Below are 19,234 nucleotides of genomic sequence, written 5' to 3'. Positions count from 1 at the left end.
TGACCCCCTCAGCCTCCAGCTCCCCTTTGCTTGGGGTGGCCTCACACATTTCTTGGCCAATGGCACGTGGGCTAGTTTTGCCCTTTTCCCCCCGCTCTGTCAGCTAGCTGTCTTAGTGTGTGCTCTACAAGTCTCACGGCCCTTCCCCTCTGCACAAACCCAGTGTGGGGGTGTGGGGAACTGTCTGTGAAGTTTTCAGGCAAGCTCTCCTAAGCCACCGGGCTTCCCAGGTGGTGCTAGTGGTAAAGAATCCACCTGCCAGTTCAGGAGACATGGGTTCCATCCCTCCATCCCTGGGTCGGGAAGATGCCCTGGAGTAGGAAATGGCAACCATGGACAAAGTAGCCTGGTGGGTTCAGTCCAGGGGGCTGCAAAGAGTCTGAGCAACAGCACCTCCCTAAACCATGGGCGGCTCCCTAGCACCACCTGCTGACCCAGGGGGCATGTTACAAGTGCGGTCGTGAGGAGCGCAGATTCCAAGGCCCAGACCCTATTTATTGTCCTGTGCTCACTAGGCACTCAGCTCCGGCATCAACACGACTCTAGAAGCTCTGGGGACAGTAGTGTTTCTGGAGGGTAGACAGTGGACGGACTCCAGGCAGAACGCCTGGGCTCCGGCACCAAATGCCTAGGCAGATATCAATGTTATCATTTTTACTAGTGTCTTTTTACAAATGGAATAATGCATCAATTTACTTTTTTTTTTTTTTAGCCATACAGTTACACAAAATGGTTTATAAATGCTCATAAAGGTTTCCAGAGACTATGGCCCAAGGAACGGAAAACAGCATGATTTCACTAGGGAGCTAAACATTCCTATTGTGGTCTCAGGCCTGAACTTATGTAGCCTTCCTGACTCTGTACCCCTCCCTCAGTATTCTTACCTGGAAAATTCCATGGACAGAGGAGCCTGGCAGGCTACAGTCCATGGGGTCGCAAAGAGTTGAAGACAACTGAGGGACTAACACTTTCACTTTCTCCTGCTTGAAGGAACAGCCCATGCCAAAAAAAAACCAAAACGCCCTGAGATTAACGCAAGTTTCTGAAATATTTCAAGCATGAAGTAGGCCTCTGTGGTCTTCTCTGGCTCTGCCGAGTCCTTCTGTCTGTCAGGCCCACTCTCCCATGCATGGGGCCAAGCTGAGACCCAGGAGCCCGGGCGCAAGAAGAGTGAGCCACGTGGAGGGCAGAGCTGGTGGGGGCCAGGGCGGAAGTGGGACTTTCCTGGTCTGTTCCAACTTTTTATTACACATGGTGGTGTAATCTAGTGGTTCTCAAACCTCGGGGTTTTAACATCTGGTTAAGTATTATTCACCTAGATTCTGTCCCTTGTGATTTTCAGAGACTCCAAGAATAATCAGTAGTTCCCTTTCTTCCATAGTCTGGGGGCAGGGAAGTCAGGAAGGAAGGATGCTCTGAGAGGAAAGAAGGGTGAGAGGCAGAGGGGGCTGGGACTTAGATCAAGCTTTGAAGAATGGGTCTAGATGGAATTTCTAGGGTGCTGATGCATGCCTAGTGCGGACTTAATCAGGGTAAGATAGAAGAATGCCCGTAGAAATGAGTCCTGATTTTGCCTTTGGTCAGTCCCTGATGGCTCAGATGGTAAAGCATCTGCCTACAATGCGGGAGACCTGGGTTCAATTCCTGGGTTGGGAAGATCTCCTGGAGAAGGAAATGGTAACCCACTCCAGTACTCTTGCCTGGAAAATCCCATGGATGGAGGAACCTGGTAAGCTACAGTCCATGGGGTCGCAAAGAGTCAGACACGACTGAGCGACTTCACTTGGTCACAGTTACATTTCAAGGGCTCAGTAGCCATATGTGGCTCGTGCCTACCATACTGGACAGTGTGGATAAAGAACACTTCATCATTCTAGAATGTTCTGCTGGAGAATGTGGGTCCACAGAAATTTCAACCACAGGTTCCAAAAATGTAACCTCTTCTCACCAGGTGTCCCCCCAGTGGAAGTGGTGCTTGTCCAGCTCCCCCAGTAGAATGTCAGCGGCTTGCAGGGCAGGGCTGTGACATCTGTTCATCATTTGTGCCTACCTGGTACAGCGCCAAGGACCTTATCCATGCTCAGTCATTGTGGGATGGAAACCCGAGTGACAGGAGACTGAGGTTCAGACTCCTAAGTGTCCCCAGGGTCATAATTAGTCTCGGCTGAACTTATTGTTCAAACTCCCCAGTAGCCACATAATACGTGACTTCTGTTGCCTTTCCTTTTCAAAATATCAGAGTCACTGAAAATGAAACTCTTAACAGTAAGGCTGGAGGAAGCCCTTCCTCCCTTCTGAGTTTTTTTCCAGGAAGTTCCCAAATATTGGATCCTAACGATGCTCTGGGACCCTCAGAGAAATTTCTGAAGAACTGTGTGGAGAAAGCTTCAGCTCTGGGCTCCAGAAACCAAGCGTCTTGTTTCAATCTGGATACCACATTTGTTTGCATGGGCTGCTGTAACAGTACCACAGATGGGGTGGCTTACACAGAAATTTATCCCTCACGGTTGTGGAGGATGCAAGTTCAAGGTCAAGGTGTAGGCAGGCGTGGTTTCTCCTGAGGCCCCTCTCCGTGGCTTAGAGATGGATCCTCTCCATGTCCTCACGTGGTCTGTCCTCTGTGAGAAATCTTCATCCTAATCTCTTCTTACAAAGAAGATTAGGAAGGGCCCTGATCGGCCAAGCTAAAGACCTCGTTCTAACTTAATCACCTCTTTAAAGATGTCTCCATATCCAGTCCCATACTGATGTACTGAGGATTAAGACGTCAACAGATGGATTGGGGGTTGGGGGTGGGGGGAGGAAGCACAGTCAGCTCGTGGCACATACGGTCCCCTCCATGGTAGACCTGGAGTCTAGTGTGTCCACATTTCTCTTTGATGAAGAGATAACAGGACTAATACCATGCTTTTCAAATTACAGACTGCTTTTATTCTATAGAGGAAAAGAAAGCCTGCAGCTTTGATAAAAGTTGGACTGTTTTGCCCTTTAATACACGATGTAGTTGAGATGGTATGGAGTGAAGAGTCTTCTTAAGGAAAAAAAGCAAAAGGAAATACAGGATAGTGGCTGGGGACTGCGCTGGGACTCCAGTGGCTAAGACTCCCTGCTCCCAATGCAGGGGGCCCAGGTTCGACCCCTGATCAGAGAACTGGATCCTACATGCCACAACTAAAGATCTGTGTGCTGCACCTAAGCCTGGGCGCAGATGAATAACTAAACACTTTTAAAAAAGCAAAGGACCCAGAGTCACAGCGCTCACACTCCAGCACCAAGTCAGCAGCATCCTACTTTTAAGCCGAGGTGAGGGGGCATGCTTTAGGGGCATCTTCCTCTGACCTAAAGACTAGGCAATAATCTTCTCTTGATTCTGCCCTGGTCAGCTTCATATTAGGCTATTAAATTCAGTCATGGTTTTGTTTTTTTTTTAAGATATGGAAAAATTAGGGTAAGGTTAGACATATGAAAAAGTGGCTAAGACTCCACATTCCCAATGCAGGAGACCCAGGTTCGATCCCTGGGTCAGGAAGATCCTCTGGAGAAGGGAATGGCAGCCCACTCTAGTATTCCTGCCTGGAGAATCCCATGGACAGAGGAGCCTAGTAGGCTACATACAGTTCACGGGGTTGCAAAGAGTCGCGACAAGACAGAGTGACTTTCACATTCACTTTTTTTCACTTAGACATACAGTTCCAGTCACATCTCACGCATTACCCCCCCATTATAAAAGAAGTACGTTTGTTATAAATAATAACAAAATGACAAAGAAAGCCCCTTAATCTTCAACCTGTCAGAGATAATCACTCGAAAATACCTTTCAATTTATTTTTCAAACACAGGACATAACACTGTAAATCAGCTATACTCCAATATAAAATAAAAAATTTTAAAAAACCCAGGATCATCCTATATACACTATTTTTTTTTTAAAATCCACTTTTCCACTTATTATATCAAGAATGTTTGTCAGGTTTATTTTAAAAAATCTTATTAAAAGAATACTATCACATGGGTGTGGCTGAGTTTGTTTAACACAGTATCACATGGATAATTTAACTCTGACCAGAATATGGGTTAGAAAAAAATTTATTAACACAGTGGCTCAACGGTAAAGAATCTGCCTGCAATGCAGGAGACCCAGGAGACATGAGTTCAATCCCTGGGTTGGGAAGATCCCCTGGAGGAGGGCATGGCAATGCACTCCAGTATTCTTGTCTAGAGAATCCCGTGGACAGAGAAGCCTGGTGGGCTTCAGTCCATAGGATCTCAAAGAGTCAGATACAACCGCAACAACTGAGCACAGATAATATGGGTTGAAAAAGCTTTAAAAATTAAGAAAAAAAATTTTAAAATTTAAAAAAATTAAAGGAATGGAAACAATACCAAACAACACAGTAGACACTGCTGTTGCAATCCATCCTCCCTGCCTTCTGTTCTGCAGCCACTCCCTTTTACCAGACTTTTCCTAAGCTCCTCCCTCCTCCCCCCACCGTCTCCCTGCACTTCCCCCCCCTCCCCCCCCCCACCCCGCACCCAAGTACAGACCACCAGCCTTCCTGAGTCTTCCAGACTCAATTCAGCAAGCTCTCATTTATCCTTCAAGATCTAGGTCACAGTTCAGTTCAGTTCAGTTCAGTCGCTCAGTCGTATCCGACTCTCCGCACAAGTCACCTCTATGACTTGGATTTCCTGAGCCTTCCCTTGGGTTCCTCTATGGGGCTCAAAGATCACAGTCACTCAACAAATGGTTATTATGGTTATTATACTAAGAAGCCAGTGCTTACCACTTGTGCCTCACTGAGTGCCTGCCTGTTGTCCTGAGCTGTAGACATGTCTCATGTGGAGGAGCTGTGACCAAGCCCTGATGTGTTGTAGTAGTTAACAAACAGACCATCATTTACATGCAAATGAGACAGACCTGCTTCCTCCAAAGTCTCCACCTTAAGACACTTGATACTTTGTCAGTGATGCTGTGATGCTCAAAACACCATGGGGGCTTACCTGTGGTTCAGTGGTAAAGAGTTTGCCTATCAACGCAGGAGACAGGGGTTCCATCCCTGATCTGGGAAAATCCCACATGCCAAGAAGCAACTAAGCCCGTGTGCCACAAATACTGAGCCTGTGCTCTAGAGTCCGGGAGCCACGATTACTGAGCCCTAGAACCTGTGCTCCGCAACAAGGGAAGCCACTGCAACGAGAAGCCTCCACACTGCAGCTAGAGAGCAGCCCCGCTCGCAGTTAGGAGAGAAAAGCCCATGCAGTGGAGCCAGCACAGCCAAAATGAAAGAAACAGAATTATTAAAAATACACACCATTGGAACATCTCTCTTGGAAGTAACTTCAACATCTGTAGCACTTTCTTTTCAAGATCTTCTGTGGCAGTAGCTTTCTGTTTTTTCACTTTTAACTTAATATTTATTATACACATATCTATCCCAGGCACCAAGCTGGAGCTGGGTGAAAGAGAAGATAAATCGGACAGTTAGTCTGTCTCTAAGGAAGTTTCTGTTTGGTAAGGGAGGTAAGATCTGGACACCCACTACAGCACAGGGTTAAGCAATAAGGCTCCAGGGAGGCTGGACCTGAGTTTTGGAAAAAGATAAAAGTCCTCTGGTTTCGACCTCCCAGCAAGAATGGTGACTGAGGTCTGATTGCACCCTGTGTCAAGCCGGTATCTTCTGAAGACTTAAAAGCAAAAACAAAACACAAAAAACCAAAACACCAAAAAACAGACCCAATCACTAAACCCACCCTGGCATATTTAAGACGCAGACTCCCCACTTTCTGGCGATGCTCCACAATAGACCGAGTCTTCCCAGCTCAATGATAGGCTCTGAGAGGGCAGGTGCTGAGGTCTCATCCTTCGCTGTTCCACAGTGTCCGGTGGGCGAGTGACAGACGCGGGGTCAGGGTTAGACGCGTCTCCGGCCACGCCACACTCCCGTCACCCTTCCCCTCGTGCGCGGCTCGCGGCGGTGACCGCGATGCAGGCCGGCGCCGGGAGGAGGGGAGCGGCCGAAGGACCCGGCGGGGAGGGCACCTGTGGGCGCGCGGAGCTCCTGCGTCCTGGGCCCCGGACCGGGGTCCCAGGTAGGTGGGCGCCGCAGGGAAGAAGGGCGCAGCTGCCCGCGCGCTGGACGCCCGCCCTGGCCCGGCCTTTCGGGGCCGGCGCGGAGGGAGAGGCGAGCAGGAGGCCGGGCGCGAGGCCAGAGCCCGGCCCGCAGGGTCGGGAGGAAAGGTTCCGGCCTCGGCAGAGAGCGGGGGACTGGCCGGGAGGGGCGGGAACCCGGGCCCGGGAGGAGGAGGAGAGTCGGGGCCGAGATCAAAGGGGAAGCACGTGTGCCGGGCGATGGCCCCGGCCGGAGCCGGATGCCGAGGTCACAGCCGAGGGTCCCCGCGGCCGCCCCCGGCCCGCCCAGCCCGCGGCCCCTCCCCGCGTCTGAGTCTCCTCCCCGAGGGCCCGGGGCCGGGCCGCCACTCCCTCCAGCTCCCGCCCTCGACCGCGCGCATCTCATTCCAGCCCTCATTCCGCGCATTCCAGGCTCCCTCCTTTCAAACCCCAGGCCGGGGGCGGGGAGAACCCGCAGCTCCCGGCTCCGCCGCGCTGCCGCGTCCCCCAGGTGAGTGGCCCGGCCGCCGCGCCCGTCGGCCGCGCCGCGGGCGCTCTTTCCTTCCCGCCTCGGACCTGCGCGCCGGGCCCGCCGTCCCCCTCTCCCGTCTCCGCTCTCCCGCTTCCCTCCCTTCCGCCCTCCCGCGCGCGCTCTGTTCCCCCAGCTCCCTTCCTCTCCCGTTGACTCACCCCGCCAGGAATAGGGATCGCCCGTGCTTTCCCGTCAGTCCCCTTCTGGGAAAACTCCTCCCTCTGCTCCGCCCCGCTCCGCGCACCGGCCACCGCGCGCTGGACACCGCGCACCGGCCACCGCGCGCTGGACACCGCGCACCGGACACCGAGTACCGCGCGCCGGGCGCGGCGAGCTGGGTTTGGGCCCGCGCGGAGTCGGCTCCGTCCCGCGATCGGCCTTCATCCCCGCCCAGCCGGGCGGCCCGGGGCCGGAGCCCGGGTCTCCGCTCGCTGACCCCGCGTTGTCTCTGCAGCGCCCTCGCCCGCCTCGCCGGACCTCAGCGGAGCCGCGGCTGGAAGAGCGGCGCCGCGGCGGACTCCGCGGGGCTGGCTCCGCGTACCCGCCCACCTCCCCGCACCCTGGGACCGGTAAGACGGCGGCGCGGGAGGAGCTCTCACCCGGGATCGGACTTGGGGGCGAGCCGGGCACGTGGAGTCGCGCGAACCGCGAGGCTGGGGTGGGCGCGAGGGCCAGGGGTAAGGGGAGCGCGCGGAGCCGAAAAGACCGGAGGCCGAGCCCAGGTCGCCGGCGGCCGAAAAGAGACCCAGCGCCCGCGCCTCTCTTCTGCCGGGCGCCTCTCGGGCTTGGAGAGGGTGTCCTGGCGATTTCAAGGGCCGAGGCTTTGCGAGAGCGGAGAGGACCTCCGCCAAAGGTCCCCATATCCCAGGGCTTGAGAAGCGTGGTGCGTTCCATGCTGGAGGCCAGTGAGTCTGGGGAGCGGAGCGGAGCTCCACAGGCCGAAGCGAACGTTTCCCGCGGGCCTCGCGCCTCCGTGCCCTTGTGTGTCGAGGGGAGACCGGGTTCGGGGCCAGACCTGGCAGGTCAGTGATGAGTTCACGTGGCGTGTGACTGTGTGAGTCCTTACCTCCGGACGTCTGAGGGTGATACCTGCTCACCGGTGACTCACCTACCTTCCAGGACGCATGTTTGTTTGTGTTGAACGGGGGCGCCTTTCCACCCAAGGAAAGTGCTGTTTGTCTGTAAGCTGAGTGTCCTGGAGGACTAGCGAGATGCCACGTCTCTCAGTGTGTGTTTCCCCCGTGAGGATGTTGTTCCTGGGCGGGACGGTCCTCCCTCCCTGCAGGAGCGGGGGCAGAACACCGAGTCTCTGGTGGTGTCTGTGCTGTGGGGCTGTGTGGTTCCCAGGCTTCATTCGCCCTGGGCCCGCAGAGCTGGAGGGAAGCCGTGCACACCTGCCTCTCGCATGCAGCTGTCTTTCTGGGGAGGTCGGTTTTGTTCTTGCCTGGAAGAGTTTAGGAAGCAGGTTGGTAGAAAGTTTAGGGAAGCTGAGATTCTTGCCTTTCGGTGATGGGGTGGGTTGTTGATAGTGAGACTTGGGCATGTTTGTGGGAGGGGTTGGACACCCTCCTCCCAGAAAGAGCTCATTTTGCATCTTGAGATTCGTGTAGGCAGTGCTTTTATTTTTTTAATTAAAGTTTTTTAAAAAATACAGTTTGTAAAAGTTACTTTCCATTTGCAGTTACAACAAAATACTGGCTATTCTCCCTGTGTTGTACAATACATTCTTGAGTTTGTACCTGTCTGACACTCAGTAGTTTGTACCTGCCCTTCCCCCACCCCTAGCTTGCTCCTTCCACCCCCCATTCCCCCACTGGAAACCAATAGTCGCCTCTCTATATGTGTGAGTCCTATATTATATTCACTAGTTTGTTGTATTTTTTAGGTTCCACATGTGAGTGATATCATATAGTATTTGTCTAGACAGTGCTTTTAAAGTTGGCCCCAAGGACAGGAGAAAATTGAACTACTGGTCCAGCTCTCCTTGCACCCAGCCGCCTGGGAGTCAAATAGAAGGACCCTCATTCTTGATGACTGACTGGACCACCAGGCACCGGGATGTAGTGAGAATGTTTTCTTGCCCTCCTAGGGGGAAGGCTGCCTCTGATTCACTGGGTTGACCTGTGTGGGGGCCCTTCTGGATAGCTGTTTCCTTATCTGTTTCTTTCTGCTATGCTTTTTGTTTTCTCTCCCTTTGGAGTTTTACCACTGGAAACATTTCAGAGGGTGGAACTGGGTGGGGTGAGAGCCCCAGTGCCAGGAGATGGGCTGAAGTTTGAGACGGACAGCATGTGAGGAGGGTGGGGACCACAGACTGATCCTTGAGTTATCTCTTCATCCCATGACAAGATGCTGTGGGCACAATGGTCAGGGCTTCTTGCAAGGAAGGGCCGAGATGCCCTCAGGGGTAGGGACTCCCACTGGTCCTCCATCCACCCTGAGGACGCAGATATTCTGCTGGGAGCCGCCTCCTCCTTCACCTGCTCTGGCCAGGTGTGTGGGTGGGGCTTCGAGGGTGTCTGGTCTATAGATGTAGTAGAAAGGACTCAGGTTTGGGGTCAGACATAGCAGGGTATAAATCCTGACAGTTACTACCTTTAAGGCTTTGGGCTCAGTTTCCTGGTGAGTAATGTGGGAGGGGTAATTAACATCTATCCAGGAAGTTTTTGTGGTGAAAATTCAGTGTTTGCAGAGCAACTTGCACAGTGCAGGAGCAGCCAGTGTTTCCTAACCCTATTTCACCACAGAACGCCTCTATGCAGGAAGTTTCTTGAACACCTTTGCTAAACCCTGCCCTGTCATTCATGATTATTTAGCAAAATGGATCGAGTGCTTACTGTACGCTGAACCCTACAGGTTTCCTATCTCGGGCTAGGAACTGGGGTAGCTAGTGGCCCAGGTTGAGGTGGGGTTTGGGCTTTGTCACTGAACAGCACAGGGTCTCCATGTTCAGATTCCAGTTTTGCCTTGACCCAGGGTGAACTTGCTAAACATTAAAGAACTCTAACGTCAGCACCGAACCCCCTCGTATTAAAGATGGGAAGCACTCACTATGGAGAAGAGTATAGAGATTCCTTAAAAAAACTAAAAATAGAGTTAGTATATGATCTGGCTGTCTCACTCCTGGGCACATATCCGGAGAAAACTGTAACTGGAAAAGACACATGTACCCCTATGTTCATAGCAGCACTATTTACAATAGTCAAGACATGGAAGCAACTTAAATGTCCATATATGGATCAGTGGATAAAGAAGATGTGGTATATATACACAATGGAATAGTTCTTGGCCATAAAAAGTATAAAGTATGAAATAATGCCATTTGCAGCAACATGGATGAACCTAGACATTTTTATACTGAATGAAGTGTGTCAGACAAAGATAAATACTGTACGATACCACTTGCACATGGAATCTAAAAAAAAATGGTAGAAAAAAACTTTTTTACAAAGCAGAATTAGACTCACAGACATAGAAAGCAAACTTATGGTCACCAAAGGGGAAATGAGTTGGGGAGGGATAAATTAGGAATTTAAGATTAGTAGATACACTCTGCTGCTGCTGCTAAGTCACTTCAGTCATGTCCGACTCTGTGTGACCCCATAGACGGCAACCCACCAGGCTCCGCCATGTATAAAATAGATGAACAAGTGCTTCCTGCAGCAAAGGGAACTCTCCTCAATATCTTGTAATAAATTATAATGGAAAAGAATCTAAAACATTTATATATATTTGGTATATATATTTGAATCATTTTGCTATACACCTGAAACTGGTACAACATTGTAAATCATGTTGTAAACCAACTATCCGTTCCGTTCCGTTCCGTCGCTCAGTCGTGTCCGACTCTTTGAGACCCCGTGGACTGTAGCCTACCCGGCTTCTCCGTCCATGGGATTCTCCAGGCAAGAATACTGGAGTGGGTTACCATTTCCTTCTCCAACTATACTTAAATAAAAATTAAGAAAATAATAAACATAAAGATGAGCAACTGAGGCCCTGGTGGGACCATAACTTGCTTAAGGTCTCACGGCTGGTGAGTGGCAGAGCTAGGACTAGAGCTCCACGCTGGTCCATTCTGATGCCTTCTCTCTCCTGCTCTGTGGGTGGCAATGCCCAGACCACCGGCCACCTTGGTCTAACAGGTGTGGCGTCTGGAGCAGTCCGCCTGGGGGTGTCTCCCATCTTGTGGCTCAGATAAGCTTGTTTGGGCAGAAATACTCCCTTAGGAACCGTGGAACCTGAGAATGACCTCTGGAAAGGGGCAGGGACTTCAGGAGGTCTTTTCTTTTTTTCCTATTTTGCCGCAATGGTGGCATGTGGGATCTTAGTTCCCTGACCAGGGATCAAACCCGTGTTCCCTGCAGTGGAAGCTCAGGATCTAAATCACTGGACTGCCAGGGAGTTCCCTCAAGAGGTCTTTAAAATGCACCCGCCTTTCTCCTCCTGGGTCTGCTGGTCACTTAGCCGGGTGAGAAGTGTCCCTGTCCTTCCAGGTCTCTTGGGATGCAGAGCACAGCCGGCTTGGACTTCTGTCCCAGTCTTGTACGGGTGACTGTCACAAAGGGCGGTGGTGGACGACGTGGTGGCCTTCCTGCCGCCGAGGTTGGGCCCGGGTGGCCTGCCTGCCTTTGCCCCCCGTGACCTGTTGCTGGCAGGGGCTGGGACCACAGCTCCCTTTCAGGCTCTGAAATTGTAGCTGAACAGCTGCTGTCGGCCCCCCCTCCGGGCGGTGTGACCAGTTCGGGGCCCAGGTGGACGTGGGGGCAACACTGTGTCGCTGGCGCAGCCTCCAGCCCTAGGATCTCATTCCAGCTTTGCCTTGACCTCTCCTGAAATGACAGTTCTTCCTACGTGTCTGGTTTCGCCATGTGGACAGCAAGGAGATTCCAGCCACTTCCTCTCATACTATTCACGTCCATGGTGTTCTCAGAACACTGGAGTGGTTTGCCATTCCGTCCTCCAGTGGACCACTGTTTGTCAAAACTCTTTTAGGTGGCCCTGTATGGCATGACCCATAGCTTCATTGAGTTACATAAGCCCCTTTGCCACAGCAAGGCTGTGATCCATGAAGGGGGTTAGTTAGCATCATCGACTCCATGGACATGAGTTTGAGAGCTGGTAAAGGACAGGGAATCCTGGCGTGCTGCAGTTCCTGGGGTCACAAAGAGTCGGACACAACTTGGCGACTGAACAACAGCCAGCTCCTGCCAGGTGTGGTCCCGGAGCCTCAGCTGTTGCAACTGGCCCTTTGGGAACATTTCCACTGGAACTGCAGCCCCCTTCTCCTCAGGGTGCCCACACTTTCTGACCTTTTGCCCATCAGGGGGATAGGCCCGACTCCCTGCTGTGCGTCCTGCTGAGGGTGGGCGGGCCCCATGGTGGGCGGGCCCCCATGGGTGGGACTCGGCTTCCTTTGACCCAAACTTCATGGGAACAATGGACTTCAGAGAAGTCACCAGGGGCAGGAAATGGAGCTGTGCTGAGGCTGGGTGACTGTCGTGGGGGAGGGGACACACATCCGGCCGGGAGGAAAGGCAGGGTGTTGGGGGCAGGGCAGAGGGCACTGGGGCGGGCCGCTGACACACAGGGTGGGCCTCTCCTCTGCAGGGGCTGTTGACTCAGAGACCTGGGCCGCTGAAACCCCCTCTGGCTGAACCTCCTGCTCAGTGTCTTTTCAGCAGAGGTGTCCCTGGGGTCCGCCAGCCGGGCTCACTCCCACCAGAACCATGGTCCTCCCTTCCTGCCAGCTCCCTGGATGGGATGTCTGCGTGAATGGGCCTGGCTGGGATAAAAGGCCAGTCTTGTTTCTTCCTGGCTGATGGCCATCTTGGCGTTGAGCCTTGAGTAATCGTTGACTGGGCAGTGGGCAGAGGTCTGGGTGGGGAGGCAACCGGTCTGGGTCAGCTGGACGTCAGAGAGGGATTATTCCAACCAGGAAAGGCAGAGGGAGATCCTACCCAGAGCAGGTGGCGGAATGTTCTGGGAGATGAAGCACCCTTATCTTGCCTTCATCTTTGTAAGAGCAAAGCCGACCTGGGAGAGAGCTAAGGTGGCTTCGGGAGAAGTGAGTCAGGCCACTTGCTTCTCCTCAGTTCAGGTGGCCAGTACTCACAGATCAGGTTCTGGGGACCTGAAAGAAGCCTCTGGGCTCTGGGAGGAGCCCTGACCAGTGGGAGGAGGTGAGCATGGCAGAGCAACCCATGTTGTCCTGGTTCAACGCTTCCAGGGGGCAAGGCTTCCCAGGTAGCTCAAACGGTAAAGAATCTGCCTGCCAGTGCAGGAGACACAGATTCTATCCTTGGGTTGGAAAGATCCCCGGAGGAGGAAGTGGCAACCCACTCCAGTATTATTGCCTGGAGAATCTCATGGACAGAGGAGCCTGGCGGGCTACAGTCCATGGGGTTGCAAAGAGTTGGACACAACTGAGCGACTAACACACACACAGAGGGCAAGACTAGTCGATGCGCTTCTCATGGATCCTTTGCCAAATTCCAGGTCAGATGTTTGAACATTTGGTCTAGGATGGGTTTCAGAAATGAATTTGAGGAAGCTAGCAGCTAGCGTGTGTTCACTCACCAAGTCATGGGAAAAGAATCTAATTTGGGTGTAGGATTTTCTTGGGTTCAAGAGAATTGAGTGTGTTCTGGCTGATAAGAGTGGTCAGAAGGATTTGGAGCTGACTGAAAGATCGCCCTGGGTCCTGGTACGACCTCATGTCACCCTGGGGTGAGGTCTCTAGTGATGTGTCACAGGGCTCTTTTTTTTTTTTTTTGACTTTGTCCTCTTATCAGTTCTGTGGGTGTTCAGGATAACAGGCACATAGGATGACAGAACCAGGATTCAGAATCATCTCAACTGGCTAGGAGGCTGAGGTTAAGCAGAACTCTGAAATAAAAAAAAATTTTTTTCAGTTAAAATAAATACATGCTCATTATAGAACACCAGGAAAATAAATACATAAAGGAGAAAATAAAATAGTACCTAGGACCACAACTTAGGGATGAGTACCGTTGGTATTTTGGTACGTGTCCCTCCAAATTTGTGTTCATGCAAATCTGTATATTTTAGCATAATTGCAATTATACTTTATTTTTTTTTAAAGCTGCTGAATACTATGTGATCAGTCGCTAAGTCGTGTCCAACTCTTTGCGACCCTCTGAACTGTAGCCCACCAGGCTCCTCTGTCCCTGGGATTCTCCAGGCAAGAATCCTGGAGTGGGTAGCCATTCCCTTCTTCAGGGAGTCTTCCCGACCCAGGGATCGAACCTGAGTCTCCTGTGTTGGCAGGTGGGTTCTTTACTACTAGGACCAGCTGGGAAGCCCCAAACAATATTGTACCATATGACAATTTATTTAACTGTGCCCTACTGGACTGGCTCAGCTGGTAAAGAATCTGCCTGCAATGCGGGAGACCTGGGTTCAATCCCTGGGTTGGGAAGATCCCCTGGAGAAGAAAAAGGCTACCCACTCCAGTATTCTGGCCTGGAGAATTCCATGGACTGTATAGTCCATGGGGTCGCAAAGAGTCGGACACGACTGAGTGACTTTCACTTCACTTCACTACTGGACTTTTAAAAGCTGTCTTCAATGTTTAACCAATTCAAAATTGCTTAACATCTAGCGTGTTTGCCTATCTGAAGATGAAATCTAAAAAGTTTACTTGTAAAATCATGCGTTTAAGTTCAGAACATCAATTATATAGAACAGGAACTTGCTGTCAATTCTTGTGAGGTGAAAAATCTTGAGGTTTTTGGTTGATGAAGGAAGGGGAAGGGAAATGAGCATTTATTAAGTGCCTACTGAATGCCAGGCAGTATTCTAAGCATCTCTCTCAAAATCTCTCATTTAATCTTTGTAGTGGCTCTGTGACATAGGCTTTGTGTTGTTTTTTTAGCCTCTACTTTACAGAGGAGGCTTCCCAGGTGGCTCAGTAGTAAAGAACCCGCCTGCTAATGCAGGAGATGTGGGTTAGATCCCGGGGTCAGGAAGATCCCCTGGAGAAAAGAATGGCAACCCACTCCAGTGTTCTTCCCTGGGGAATCCCATGGACAGAGGGGCCTGGCAGGCTACAGTCCATGAGGTCGCAGAGTTGGACACTACTGAAGTGACTTAGATAACTTAGGTTACAGAGGAGGGAGAAGTTACACGGAGATTAGTGTGGGGTTGGAGTACCCAGGTCCATCTGGCTTTCCGCTGTGGAGCCAGTGGTGTGGGAGGGGCCTGCGTCAGGAGGGCTGAGTCCATTGAGGTGCTCTGGCCATACTGGGAGCCTCTTCTAGTTTTGGAGGGTGGACACACCAGACCTAGGGAGCACTGAGCTGTGGCTGTCTTAGCTGAGGATGGAGCAAGGGTGGCTGCTGGCACTTCTCTCCCAGGAGGCAGCCCTCTTTTCGGGTGCAGCAGACCCCTCCATTTGATCTGCGGTCCATTTGAGGAGGGAGGACCAGGCGGAACTGCATCCAGTTTCTATTTCTATGAAGAATGTGTTCGGGATGCTTCACAGAAGGTCTCTGCTCTGGCTGGGAGATAGCATCAATGACCTCTGGGATCTTGCCTCCATCATGTGGTCCTGGCCTCAGTTTCTCCACCAGTAGGGTGGGCACATATTTCCCACTTGGACTTTCTGGAAAATCTATCCTGCTAGAGGGAGGTAATGCCGGAGGAGAGGCTGAGAAATGTGGGTGGGAAGGGCAGTGTCCGAGGAGGGAGAGGTGGTGGCACTGCATGGCCCCCCTCACCCTGTGAAAGCTGAGCGGACAGGTGTCAGGGGCAGGCTGCCCCTGAGGCTGGGGCTGGGGAAGATGCCCTGGCATGGGGTAGTGGCCGCGAGCAGACTGCAGAGCCATGCCGTGTGATGGGAATGTGAAGTTGTACGTTACTTGGGAGCCACGTTAAAGAAGCAAAAAAAAACTGACCAAATGAGTATTAATAATATATTATTAAGCTACTGTGTCTGAAATACTACCGCTTACTGTATACTCAATCGTAAAACAATATAATGAGATTGTTTGCGTTGCTCCTCATACAAAGGGTTGGAGATCTGGCCTGTGTTTTACACTCATTAGCACGTCTCTGTCGCCCAGCCACTTTTCAAGTGCCCGGCAGCCGCATGTGACCGTGGCCACTGTTTTGGACCGTATAGGTTCACAGCTGGCCTGCTCTTTCTGCTTTTCATCAGCGATGTGGCCTGGGGCAAGTTTTCAGACTTCAGTGTGTCTTGTTTTCCACTTTTTTTTTTTTGGCCTTGCCTAGCAGCGTGCTGGAGAAGGCAATGGCAAGCCACTTCAGTACTCTTGCCTAGAAAATTGCATGGACAGAGGAGCCTGGTGGGCTGCATGGGGTCGCTACTAGTCGGACACGACTGAGCGACTTCACTTTCACTTTTCACTTTCACACATTGGAGAAGGAAATGGCAACCCACTCCAGTGTTCTTGCCTGGAGAATCCCAGGGACGGAGGAGCCTGGTCGACTGCCGTCTATGGGGTCACACAGAGTCGGACACGACTGAAGCGACTTAGCAGCAGCAGCAGCATGCAGTATCTTTGCTCCCTGATCAGGGATTGAACCTGTGCCCTGTGCAGCAGAAGCACAGAGTCCTAACCACTGGACCACCAGGGAAGTCTCTTATTTCCCCCTCTTATGAATGGGGGCAATGATAATAATAGTGCCAAGCCCATATGGTTGATGTGAAGATTGAATTAGGCAATGTTTGTCGAGTGCTTGGTTTTTTTGGCCTGGCATGTATAAAACTTTGTATAAAAGTGAAAGTGAAAGTTGTTAGGTCATGTCCGACTCTTTGCAACCCCATGGACTGTGTAGCCTGCCAGGCTCCTCTGTCCATGGAATTCTCTAGGCAAGAATACTGCATTGGGTTGCCCTTTCCTTCTCCAGAAACTTTGTATAAAGTACTTATCAAATAAATGTCCTGTAACTGGTCCTTAACTCCTGGACAGGCTAGAGGGGCAGGTGATGATGAACTTGGAAAAGCCCTGTTGTAGAGGGACCCTGTGCTCCCTGGGCAGCCCCATAGTTCTACAGAGTAAAATGGGTTCAGATCAGATGGGCTGATCCACAGTTGCTGCAAAGAGGGCCGCCTCATGGGAGAGAAATGTCAGCACCCTGACAACAGGACAGGACAGGGCAGGGCAGGGCAGGGCAGGACAAGGCAGGGTCCAGACCTCAAGAGGTGTGTCCTGGGTGTCTGTCTGCTTGGGGCTCAGAGCTCCGCTGCGTGGCGAGGATGCTCCGCTGTACATGGCAGGACCTCGAGTTGGGATGGCAGGCGGGCTTGCTTCCAGCGCTTGGTAGTCCTGCTGCTTGTGCTGGAGAAGGGAGACAGGATGAGTGGCTTCCAATACTCACCCTGGGGCTCCGCCAGCGCCAGCAGTGCCAGCTCTCTGTCTTGGCATCAACCCCCAACCCCCTGGTTGCATCTGCCCTTGGCCAAGCCACAGTGGTCACAGAGCACCCACTGTGTGCTGGGTGCTGGGCCAGGTGTGGTGGGGGGAACCTGGAAGGTTCTGGTCTCTGTGCTCGAGGAGTGTCCCATCAGGCAGGGGAGACACCCTGAGTGGCAAACACTGAGAGCCTGTGGGGGTGCGCCAAGGAGGGCAACGGAGAAGCACATATCAGTGCTGAGGCGGTGCCCAGGGAAGAGGATTCATTCCCACTCGGAGAGGGAGCAGCCAGGGAAGGCTTCATGGAGGAGGAGGTACTGGGGCTGGCTTTGAAGGATGGGTATTTGACAGCTGTGTGTGCGGGTGTGTGTAAGAGGGACAGAGAGAAGGAGAGAGGGAGGGAGGAAGCGAGTGGGAGAAGCATCTGTGAGGAGACAGAAGCAGCAGTGATTGTGGGGCTGTGGTCCTGAGACAGTGGGAGGGGAGGTGGGGGGAGATCACTGGGCTTTACGACGGGGTCGATTTGGGGGCCTCTGGGCAGAGAAGGAGGACTTGTTAAAAGTTTACTTGTCAACTTGCAGTAGAGTTTACTCCTGTGATGTGTCAGTCCTGTGGGCTTTTTTTCTTTCTTTTTGAATTTATTTGGCTCTACTGGACCTTAGTTGTGCCATATGGGATCTTCGATCTTCCATCCGGCCTGCAGAACATGGGATCCAGTTCCCTGACGAGGGATTGAACGGGGGTCCCCAGCACTGGGAGTGCTGAGTCTTAGCCACTGGATCACCAGGGAGTCTTAGTCCTATGGACTTTGACGGATGCTCAGAGTTGGGTGGTGGCCACCGTAATCAGGGTCCGTGACTGTCCATCTCCCCAGGCAACTGCTCGATACTGCAGCCCTATCGCCCCTCACCCACTCCGCCCTCCCCAATCTCCTCTCATTCCTGTGGTCCTGTCCTGCTGTGGAATCACACGGCACGGAGCTTTGGGCTCTGTGGCCTTCACTCTTTAGGGCCCTCCCTTCGACCAGGTGGCGTGTGGGTCAGAAGTTACCGAGGCGTAAGGACCTCCCTATACAACATCCCACGGTGTGCTTGGCCGCTGGCTGGTTGAAGGACTTGGGGTGTTTCCAGCCTTTGTTGATTGTGTAAGCTGCTATCATCACTGACGTGTTGGTTTTCTTGTGAACACAGGCCTCCATTTCTTTTGGATAAATACCTAGAGTGGGACTGCTGGGTCACACCGTGCATGTGTGTTTAATGGTGTAAGAAACTGCCAAGGGACCTCCCTGGTAGTCCAGTGGTTAAGACTTTATGCTTCCATATAAGGAGGATGGTTTCAATCCCTGGTCGAGGAGCCAAGATCCTACATGCCTCGTGGCCAAAAACAACATAAAACAGAAGCAATATTGTTAACAAATTCAGTAAAGACTTAAAAAAAAAAAAAGAGAGATCCACATCAAAAAAACATCTTAAAAAAGAAGCTGCCGAACTGTTTTCCCACATGTCGCGTCTTGCATTCCTCCCAGCGGAGTGGCGGTGCTCCATCGCAGTATCTGTAGTAGCCTGCGGTGTCGTCACGTTTCCCTCTGGCTTGTTTGCGCCATCCCCCGAGGTGTGTAGTAGACTCTCACCGAGGTCACGGTTTTAATTTACATTTCCTTGTTGACTACCCTGTGGAGCATCCTTTCAGGTAGTTACTTGCCATTCATACAGTTCCCTTGGGGAAATGTCTGTCCAAATCTTTTGCCTATTTTTTCTTTCTGTTGATTGTTTTGTCTTTAATATTCTGGTTACAAGTCCCTTCTCAGACGTCTGATTTATAGAATTTTGGAAAACTCGCTTAAGGAGAAAATTTCCAAAAGAAGCTGGTGGGTCGATTCTCTTTTCTGTACGGCAGAAACTAACGCTGCACTGTAAAGCAACTGTGTGTGCTCGGTCACCCCATTGTGTCCGACTCTTTGTGAGCCCACAGACTGTAGCCCACCAGGCTCCTCTGTCCCTGGGATTCTCCAGGCAAGAGTACTGGAGTGGGTTGCCATTTCCTTCTCCAAGGGATCTTTCTGACCCAGGGATTGAACCTGGATCTCCTGTGTCTCCTGCATTGGCAAACAGATTCTTTACTACTGAACCACTTATACTCCAGTAAAAAAAGAGATATGTGTAAGAAAGCAAAAAAAAAAAAAAAAAAGCCAGC

The 19,234-nt window shown here is 51.8% G+C and overlaps 1 protein-coding gene and 1 non-coding gene across 5 annotated transcripts in view; one reads left to right on the top strand and one right to left on the bottom strand.

The window, feature by feature from the left end:
* The first annotated feature begins 6,334 nt into the window (after nt 1-6,334).
* The window catches only part of TEAD4 (TEA domain transcription factor 4), a 68,710-nt gene continuing 55,810 nt past the window's right edge, over nt 6,335-19,234 (top strand). For 2 of the 4 annotated variants that reach the window (XM_055394278.2, XM_055394277.2), the window contains exon 1: nt 6,335-6,620. In XM_055394278.2, coding sequence (XP_055250253.2) covers nt 6,350-6,620 — 271 coding nt within the window. In that variant the 5' untranslated portion in view covers nt 6,335-6,349. Of the gene's footprint in view, nt 6,621-7,095; nt 7,211-19,234 lie in introns of all 4 variants that reach the window. The other 2 variants (XM_088837415.1, XM_055394279.2) reach the window with 2 other exon arrangements.
* On the bottom strand, nt 16,190-16,262 carry TRNAQ-CUG (transfer RNA glutamine (anticodon CUG)). The gene has a single exon. It is a non-coding gene; the product is annotated as a tRNA-Gln (tRNA).

This window comes from Moschus berezovskii, chromosome 6 (assembly GCF_049115385.1).
Source record: "Moschus berezovskii isolate FMDL1 chromosome 6, NW_MosBer_1.0, whole genome shotgun sequence".
Taxonomy (NCBI): Eukaryota; Metazoa; Chordata; class Mammalia; order Artiodactyla; family Moschidae; genus Moschus; species Moschus berezovskii.
The sequence above is the reverse complement of the archived record's forward strand: the minus strand, read 5'-3'. Positions and strand labels throughout refer to the sequence as shown.